This window comes from Emys orbicularis, chromosome 22, assembly GCF_028017835.1.
Source record: "Emys orbicularis isolate rEmyOrb1 chromosome 22, rEmyOrb1.hap1, whole genome shotgun sequence".
NCBI classification, from domain to species: Eukaryota; Metazoa; Chordata; order Testudines; family Emydidae; genus Emys; species Emys orbicularis.
The window spans coordinates 7,900,389-7,910,271 of record NC_088704.1 but is presented as its reverse complement, the minus strand read 5'-3'; the positions used below and the strand labels follow the sequence as shown (position 1 = coordinate 7,910,271).

Genomic DNA, 9,883 nt, shown 5'->3' with positions numbered 1-9,883 from the left:
CCACGCACAATCAAGGACCCATACTGACTCTATCACATTTGCTAGCATTAGTTCAGGGTCATGAACCATTGATGAGAGCTGGGTGACATTGTTGGCCAAACTTTGTGTTTCTTAATTTTGCAAAAAAAAAAAAAAAAAAAAAAAAAAAAGGCAGATTCAGCAATGCCAAAACACATTGCAAACATGTGTTGATTTTGCTGAATTGTTTCAGCCGAACCCCCCGAAAAGAACAACTATTTTGTTTGGCCCTTTTTAAAATCCAACATTTTGATTTTTTTCGAATCGAAGCAACTTTTTATTTAGAAATTTCCTTCAATTTAATTAATTATTTTTAAAAAAATGTTTTTAAAAGGTTCAAAATGGAAAGATTTAGTTTGGGGCTGAACGGAATGCTTTGACCCCCCAATAATTTTTTTTCTTTTTGATTTGATGAAAAATTCCAAAAAAATGGTTTTCAAATTGCCCCTGATTTTTTTCAGAATTGCCAGCACCAGCCGTGGCTCAGGCTAGCCACCGTCTGCGGCAGGCAGCCTTGGACCTGAGGGGTTAGTCCAAACCTCAACTGGAGCTGCATCATCCACACTGCTATTTTTAGCCCGATGGCTTGAGTGAAGCTTGCACAAGTCTGTCTACCTCTGCTGAGAGGCACGCTTTCTTGATTGACTTCAGTGGGCTTTGGATCAGACCTTGATATCACCATTCCCTGGTTCTCCTCCTCTAGGACTGTGATAAAATTCACACCTTTAATTTTACTCCTAAAGTTTCTTTTCCTTGTGTGACGGGTTGGATCACAGAAACCCCCTTGGGTCTGCCACCTGATGCGCTGAGACTACCTCTGCCCCTGCTTTCCCTGCCAGCGTGGAACTTCAGTGCTTTGCCTTGTTTGAGCCAGACACGCTTGCCTGCTACAAACACAGACCCAGGTCTGAACCACGTCCCCTAAAAGCTGCAGGCTTAACTGAAAACAGCTTAAGAAGCGCTCCTGTTTCCAGCACTCAGATACCCAGCTCCCAAACCCCAAATAAATCCGTTTTACTCTGTATAAAGCTTAGAAAGGGTAAATTCATAAATTGTTCACCCTCTATAACACTGATAGAGAGATATGCACAGCTGTTTGCCCCCCCCCCCAGGTATTAATACATACTCTGGGTTAATTAATAAGTAAAAAGTGATTTTATGAAATACAAAAAGTAGGATTTAAGTGGTTTCAAGTAATAACAGACAGAACAAAGTGAATTACCAAGGAAAATAAAATAAAACACGCAAGTCTAAGCCTAATACAGTAAGAAAACTGAATACAGATAAAAATCTCACCCTCAGAGATGTTTCAATAAGCTTCTTTTACAGACTAGCCTCCTTCTAGTCTGGGTCCAGCAATCACTCACACCCCTCTGGTTATTGTCCTTTGTTCCAGTTTCTTTCAGGTATCCTTTGGGGGTGGAGAGGCTATCTCTTGAGCCAGCTGAAGACAAAATGGAGGGGTCTCCCAGGGGTTTAAATAGACTTTCTCTTGTGGGTGGACACCCCTCCCTCCCCCTGTGTAGAATCCAGCTACAAGATGGAATTTTGGAGTCACATGAGCAAGTCACAAGTCCATGCATGACTCAGTTCTCTATAGGGACGTTCCCAGGAAAGCTCAGCTGTGGATTGGCATCTATCAAGGTCCATTGTTTGCCAAGTACTTCCATTTACTTGAATAACCCCTTCACACTATGTTGATCAAATCTGCCTTAGGTGCTATCTACAGCAAACACTTTAAATACAAGCATAAAGCCAACGCTCATAACTTCAGATATTAGAATGATACATGCATACGAATAGGATGAATACATTCAGTAGAAATAACCTTTGCAAAGATATGTTACATGGCATATCTAGCATAAAACATATTCCAGTTATGTCATATTTACATTCATAAGCATATTTCTATAAAGCATTCTGGGGTGCAAGGTCACACCTTGGTTCCAGCCATCATGTTAAGGGACTCATTTGCTCTTGTTAAGGGATTTTACCTTGTAGTGCCTCCTTCAAAAGCAGATGTAAACTTGTGCAATCCCTTTTGCCCTGAGCTAGTCAGAGCTGAGATAATTGGCACACTTATACCATAGCATCTGCTTGACCGATAGACAGCTGCCCTGGCTCCATTTGCAGGATCAGATATTAAGGCAGTTGTGCCTATTAAAACTTTTTGCAAAGCCATTCTTGTTTTAATTTGCTAACTCACTTCAGAATATTGTTACTGTTCTCTTCCTTTCTTGTAGGTTCGATTACAGATTTTAAAAGATGCACAACACCCAATCTTGGTTAGTTTTATTTAATACCAAACATTTGTATTCTATAGCATTTAGATAACTAGGCAAGAGGTGCTTTGGATATCCCTAAGATCAATAAAGAGATAGCATCTTGCACGGAAGGGCTTTCATGTTCTTCACTGACTTGAATTAGCTTAGCAATGCTTTGTAAGGTAGCTAAGTATCGTTATCCCCATTTTACAGCTGGGGAAACTGAGGCACAGAGCGGTTAAATGACTTGACCAAAGCACAACAGTTAGCCTTATGCGGCTGTACATCAGTGGGGACTGATCCAGACTGGAAACTCTAGGTGCGACCGTAATATAAAGATATTGCAACAATAATCAATGCAGCAGTGGGCTTTTTGAGATATGAAGGCATTGGAGTTAAAGGCTAAAGAGGGTTGGGGGGGCATACGTCCCCCCAGATTCTGTGCTGCTAGTGGATTCTTAACTTTCACCCAGTTGCCTTATACCCATTATGGTGAGCAGGGAATCACCAGGACAGAAACCTACCCCAGCCACACACCCCTCCTTCCCCCAGCCGCGCCTGACGTGCCCAGAATGCCCCTTGTACCTGGAGCTCTTGCTGAGGAGGAGGAGCTGGGAGCACAGACAGCTGTAAGGAAAGCCTTGTGTGCCGGGGGACTGGGCCACTGCTTTTCATAGCCAGTGCAAAGGGGCTGCAGGACAGCGATAGCTCAGTGGTTTGAGCATTGGCCTCCTAAACCTAGGGTTGTGAGTTCAATTCTTGAGGGGGCCACTTAGGGATCTGGGGCAAAAATCAGTACTTGGTCCTGCTAGTGAAGGCAGGGGGCTGGACTCGATGACCTTTCAGGGTCCCTTCCAGTTCTATGAGATAGGTATATCTCCATATATATATAGCAGTGAACCAGAGCAGGTAGCTGATCTCCATGCTTGGCTCAGGAGCTGGGGCAAAGTTCTCCTCACTGACGTTTGCCATGGAAACTGCAACTGCGTTCAGTGTGGGCTGGGCCTTGGGGCTATGTTTGGAAGCGGCCCAGTTCTCTAGCCTTTTAAAAGCGTATCGTGCTGTTGGAAAGCGCCGTCTTGGCAGGCCCGGCGGAGGCTGAAGTTGTCTCTTTACTCACTGAATGATCATGGCCTGGGCATAAACAAGGCCCGCTCCTCCCTTGATGCCCTGCCGGTGTGCCACGGCCCTGAGCTGGCTCCGCAACTGCAGCCCATTCTGCTCCCGACCTCCCTGCTGGGGCTGCCCACCCGGGGACTTGGGGGTCACAGCTCAGCTGCTTGCTTTAGGTGATGATGCCAGTGGCCGAATCCTGCCTCAGTTCCAGCCCTCCCAGGCAGCTGAAGTCCTTGGCATGGCACTGGTGTAAAGGACACAGGCTGGATGCTGTCCCTTTCAGACTCCCCATCTCCACCCGCACGCTCGAAAAACCTCCAGGGAGCTCCCCTTGCAGCTGTCTTTCTGGTACATAATAAACACCCCTGGCCTGTAAGACGTAGCGATGTATCTCACCAGGCACAGTGGACAATGACTTTACAGCGGGGTCCCAAACTTTGCTCCACCCACGGCCACTTTGGCAACTTCCCAGGAGCCCGAGGCCTGCATTTAATTTGCACCCACATTTACGGGCATTTAAATGCACCCGCCCAACCCGCTGTTTGCATCTTCTGTGGCCGCTGAACGGGAACTGCAAGTGGGAGGCATTTGCCAGCCATGGACATATACAGTTAGCCAGCTTTGTTCCTCCCCGCCCTCCAGGGACTGGATGGCCATCGGCTGCTTTTTAGTTAGAGAAGGGCTTGAACCAAGGATAGAAGCCCTCCCCCCAAGTTTGGATCCTAATGCCACCGTTGGATCATCTCTAGAATGGGCTGAATTAGAACCGTGGAAGTGAATATCCCCGGACTTCAGGGAAGTCTGGATTTGACCAGACTCTCAGTTCCGTGCTCAGGCTCCGGGAGCTGCCTTTGGCCCTTGAGCACAGGACAAAAGAAGAGAGAAGAATCAGGGTTTGTTCAGCTTCCCATCAGACCCTTGTTTGCACCGTGCCTCTGTCTGGCAGCACCAGGACGACGGGGAGGAGGGTCCCCCGGGGGGAAGGGAAAAGTTGTAACTCCTTGACTCCGAAGCGCGGCGAGACGTGGTCAGCCAGGAACCTGAGGTTGAACTGGCGGCTGATGCAGTAAACCAGGTTCTCCACCACGGCACACTGGAAGCAGGGTGGGAAGGGCATGCGTTTGGTGGCGCACTCGTACCACAGCTTGGCTTTCGGGCTGCAGCGGTAGACGCTGATGCCCATGCTGCGGTTGAGGTCAAAGCGGTAGATGAAGCCACCGGCGGTCACCATTTCGGTGGTCCGGTCCTTGCTCCCGCTGGTGATGCTGACCTTCCAGCTGTCTGACCGGCTGACGTACCGGAGCAACATGTAGCGCAGTGTGCCCCCGGTCACATAAATCTCCCCGTCGCACGCCGTCGCGGTGTGGGCGACGGCGAAGGTATCATTGGGCAGCGGCGCGGTGAAGGCCCACCGGTCCTGGCGGGGGTCATACCTTTCCACAGTATAGAGGCACTCTCCCCCAATCGCATACAGGTATCCATCCAAGGCGACAAGCTTGCAGTGAGGCCTGGCTTGGTTCAGTGGGCAGATCTCCTGCCAGATACTGGTCAGGGGGTTGTAGCAGAAGACCCTGTTGGAAGACTTCTGGTGCTGGCCCAGCCCTTCGCAGCCAGCCACCACAAAGAGGTAATTGAACATGCTGCAGACGGCGCATCCCCTAGAAACCGCCTCCACTGGCATATAGGACAGGGGATGCCAGACGTCGCCTTCGTTCTCGTAGTAACAGAGCCTGCTGGTGTTCAAGCTTCGCTCCTGCGTGCTGACGTCTGCCACGGTGACGTACTTCCTGCCCTTCATCCTCCTCAGGAGGATCAGCTCCCTCTCCCTGGCATTGAGGCGCCCGTAGATAGACGGGTTCTTCAGGACCTGGAGGTAATTGTCGCTCATGACCTTATACGCTGCCTCCTGGAGACTGTCCAGTTTCTGCTGCTTGGCCATGCACAGGACATCATAGCAGTTCCCCAAATCCAGGTGGATGTCCACGTCGGACTGCAAGCTTAATGGGACTTTGAAGAAGTTGGCACCAGCAATGAGTTCCACTCTGGCTTCGTTGCTTGCATGAGGCTGGAGGCTGTGAAACGGTTCCACCAGGGAAACGACGGAGCAGGAGTGGAGGGGACTGGTGGGGGGAGTGCTTGAGTCAGATCTGCCGGCTGGTGTCAAAGCCCCGAACCCTTCCATGTGCACCTGAAGTTCGGGGTTATCTGCAATTTGATGGAAACTCTCTTTCCTGCCGAACCTGCGTTCCGGTTCAGCTGTCTTGTGGGCGGGCGAGAAGGCGCTGCCCGGATCCGATGCACCACCCCAGCCTACAGGCTCCCCGCTCTCCGCGGGATGTCTGAAAGGCAGGAGACTGGGAGAGATGGTTGGGATGTTTGCTGTCAGTGAAGCTCGGTCTTCATCTCCCGCTGCCGACCCACCGGCTGGTTCTTGGGGTGAAGACAGGCGCAGCCAAGTCTCATATTCACTGAGCTCTTCGTGGATTTTGTCGGGGTCGTAGAGTGAGTCGGTGTACGAGCAGGGCCGCTCCTTCGACACAGACTGCGAGGTGGACTGGACGTAGTAGTCGTAGACCTTGCCTCGCAGGCTAGTGGCGGCGGATGTGGACTGCCATGGCTTTTCTTCCCTGGGCTGCCTCTCTTTAATATAGTTTTCCTCCACCTGTATCTTTGTAACGGAGGAGAACGTGTAGGAGGCATCAGACCTCTTATCGCTTTGGTTGATGGCTAAGCCCATGTCTGATGTAGCTTTGAGGGTCTGAATCCTCTCGTGGCCAGCCGAGGCCTCCTGGTTCCAGGCCAAACTCTCACTCATGTCTCCCGCTTCCTCCTCCTCAGTGTTCGGGGCGGATCTGTCAGCTGCTGTGAGCTCAGAAGCATTTCCTGGTTGGGTGCTGCAAGGACTGTGCCTGAGGCTGACGCTACACCCAGACTGCCGCGAGGCTACGGCCCAGCTGGCCCCCCTGCTGTCATCTACGGAGCTGTCCGGTTTGCTTGGCAGACCGCAAACGTTACGCTTACCTCCGGCTTCTGTTCCTGCCACTGGCGCCTCCTGCTCTGCACTCTCTGCTGTCGCCACGCTCGGGACCACACCTGGACTCTGCCCCTCTCCCTCCGAAACAGGCGGCTTTTTGTCTGGCTGTGATTCGGCGACCAGCTGACAAGCCTCCTTTCCCTTCTCTTTCTCCTCCTCCTCCCCCTTCGGCAGCCTTTGATCTTCCCTGGGCGGTGTGCTTTGTGGGCCCCGCGTTCCCGCCGCGACCGTCCCACCCAGGAGCGCACTTTGATTCCCTTTGCTGGTGCTTGGCCTCACCCCATTGCTGTTGACTTGCCTGTACCTGAGTCCCTGTGATGTTTCTTCTGCGCCTCCCCTTCCGGATCCAGCCTTTTCTCTCTGCTCCGTCACATGGTCAGCTTTTCGGATCCCGCTGCTGGATGGTCGGGACTTATAGAATCTATAAGCCAAAGTCAGTAGGAGCAGAGCTGCTGCGGAAAATGCCAGCTTCCCAGCGAGCTGCATGTCTGACTGCCAGTCCCGGCTGACTTGAGCCCCGTTGGTCATTCTTCCATAACAGGCCAGCAGTCAGGAATGTGAAGAATCTGATTAATGATTGCCAAGCTGGGACAAGCTCAAGACAAAGCAGGCCTCTCTCTCTGAGCTCCCCGAGGCGTTGGGGGGCAAGGTGACTTTCACCTGCGGCAGGTAGCCTGGCACAGGCTTCCAGCTGGCGGCTGGAGCATGCAGTGTCTGCTTTCCATAGCAGTTTTGCATATTTGAGCAAGGTGGGTTGGGCTGGGCTCAGGTGCAAATGTGCATGCCAGGCAACAGACAGTGAGTGACACGGAGCTGGTTTATTAGCCGGGTAAACAGAGAGGCTTAGAAAAAATACAAGTAGAAAGGCAAAGGAGGGGTGAAAACAGCTTCCCAAGCCAGCCCACAGACTTTTCTCCGTGCCTTTAAACACATTTTTTTTTTAAAAGGGCCCGTTTGTTTTCAGCTTATCACGAATATAGTAGCTGGGGAAAAGGACCGGCCTATTTAAATCCTGGGATGGTGGGAGGAGCCCATGAAAAGAATGAAAGCCCCTGCCCCCATCTCAGGTGAGGGAGGGGCCAGGAACCGAGAATTTAACCGATTACTGGGGACAAAGAATGAGCAAACTGTGTGCGTGTTGCTGGGGGTGGGTGGGGAGGGAGGGTCACGGGGTCAAATTGAGGGATGCCAAGAAGAGAACCACTGATGTGAGAAGGAGTCCAAGGAGATGGGATACCACCTACAGGATGCATGCCTGGAGAAGGGGCTGGAAAAAGGCCACACAGTCACAGAGGACTGACCCCCATCCATCTCCCGCCTCCTGTACTGATGGACAGCCAGCTTGGCCACTGCCAGAGGAGTTGATGAGGCGCTCTCAGGGCTTGGTGGGCCCATGGATGGGGAGTGAGTAGAGGAACAGGGGCAGGATTGACAGTCCTGGAGCGTGAAGTCCCCTGTTTACCCACCCGGAACAGATCACTTTGAAACGTTTCCCTGCATACTGCCCTGCCAGTGAACCTCACTCCTGGCCTTGGAGGCACGCCTTGTCCTGGTGAGAGGACAGCCCAGCGTCATGGCCTGGCTAGTCCTTATCTGCTGACAGCAAAGGTGCCAGTTGTGGCGGCGTTCTCATGCGGGGGACGTCTGCCTGCTGAAAACTGGGCTGACGGTGGATGTCAGAACCGGGAGATCCTGTTAGTTCCAACTTAGAGGTATAAAGGGTCGAGTCTTTATTTGAGGCAGGGTCTGTGTGTCAATCCATCCGTCCATCCATCTTGGAAAATCCCGAAGAATAGCCACGCTTAGGGCAAAGCCTGAACTGAGATTTATGTGGTGGTGGTGTTTAAATGAACCATAAAGGCAAATGCCCAGGGGAGGGGAAAGTTTGGGCCAGTGTGTGAATGTGCTGCTTTAGGAGCAGGGTGGGAATGCCAGCTGCTTACAAACCTTCAAATCATTCCCTCGCTTCTAGGGGGATAACATCACAGCGGGCTCTGCACCGCTGAGCACCCCAAAGTTCAGGGGCAGATTCAAGACTGGCCATGTACCACAACCCTGCATCCTCTAGCTTCCTTGTGGGAGGCCTCGGCCTCTTGCAGCCGGAGCAGCTCTGGGAGCAGTCTGGCTGCCTTTCTAACCTTGCAAATAGCATTGTAGAGCCAGATCCCCGGCTGGTGTCCATTGATGTAAAACTCCAGTGACGTCAATGGAGCAATGCTGATTTACACCAGCAGAGGATCCGGCCTGGGGTGCTCGTTTCCAGATGCGGTTCACAGCCCCTCCTCTCCCTGCTCCTCATCCTCCCTCCCCAAAGCACTTGCCAGGGGGGATGTACCACCGCCCGTTCCCCTCAGGCGGAGCAGGTGGTGGGAACACTATGTCACCCCTCTCTGCGCCGAGGCTCCGTCGGTTGTGTGAGTACGTAGCCATGAATTTGAATGCCCCGGGCCAGGGAAGCAGGGCCGGCAATAACATTTTTGCTGCCTCAGGCAAAAAAGAAGAGCGCTGCCCCACCGTACCCGCCCCCCCCCCCCCCCGTGAGCGCCACGCCGCCGTACCTCCCCGCGAGTGCCGTGCAGCTGAAATCCCCCAGCACCACGCGCCCCACCCCCGAGCGCCGCGCAAGCCCCCGCCCCCCAGCACCGCACCGCCCGAAGCCCCATCCCCTCCAAGCGCCGCGCCAGCCCCCACCCCCTTGAGCACCGTGCCGCACCAGCCCCCGCCCCCCTCCGAGCGCCGCGCCGTGCCCCCGCCCTCCCATCCGAGCGCCGCGCCAAGCCCCCGCCCCCTCCGAGCGCCGCGCCGCCCAAAGCCCTCCCCCCCCGAGCGCCGCACCGCGGAAACAAAAAAACCCTCCAGCGCTGCCCCTACGAACCAATAAATAAATAAATTAATAAAAACCCGAGTGCCGCCCCGCCCCAAGGTGCCGCCCCAAGCACGTGCTTGGTGGGCTGGTGCCTGGAGCCGGCCCTGCAGGGAAGGAGGCAGGGGCAGGAACGGGCAGGGAGGCATTCCCAGTCTGCCTCCTTCCCAGGGAGACGTGGTGACCTGAAGTTCAGTAATGGCGAGTGAAGGGAAAGTCACAAAGTCCTCTTGCTACAGCGGGCTGAGCATGGCAGGCGTAGGCAGTCTCCGGAGCAGCCATAGCCGACTTGGAGCGAAATAAATTATTGCTTAAAAAAAAAAAAAGGAGTGAAATGAACAAATGAAGACAGGAGCGAAATTAAAAGATAATTGGAAGTCATATTAGGCCGTGTGTGTGTGCAAAGTGTCACGTGAGAGTAACCAGGGAGCTCCTCAGTTTGCTCAGGGGGAGGATAAAACAATCTAATGCAATGCAAACAAACAGGCCTATCTTAAATGGGATTAGCTTCTCATTTAATCCGGAGAATGTTTCCTGCCTGTTTGTTCTTTCTCTTCCCCGAGCGGGATGATTTTTATTCTATTTTTT

General features: G+C 52.7%; 1 protein-coding gene across 1 annotated transcript; it reads right to left on the bottom strand.

The window, feature by feature from the left end:
• Positions 1-4,308: 4,308 nt before the first annotated feature.
• Positions 4,309-6,960, bottom strand: KLHDC7A (kelch domain containing 7A). The gene has a single exon (XM_065421476.1). It carries the CDS (start codon positions 6,958-6,960, stop codon positions 4,309-4,311), a length of 2,652 nt encoding a protein of 883 aa, XP_065277548.1.
• Between the last annotated feature and the right edge of the window lie 2,923 nt (positions 6,961-9,883).

Excerpts from the sequence above, each read along its gene's own strand:
- KLHDC7A (XM_065421476.1), bottom strand. The coding sequence starts at position 6,960 with ATGACCAACGGGGCTCAAGTCAGCCGGGACTGGCAGTCAGACATGCAG.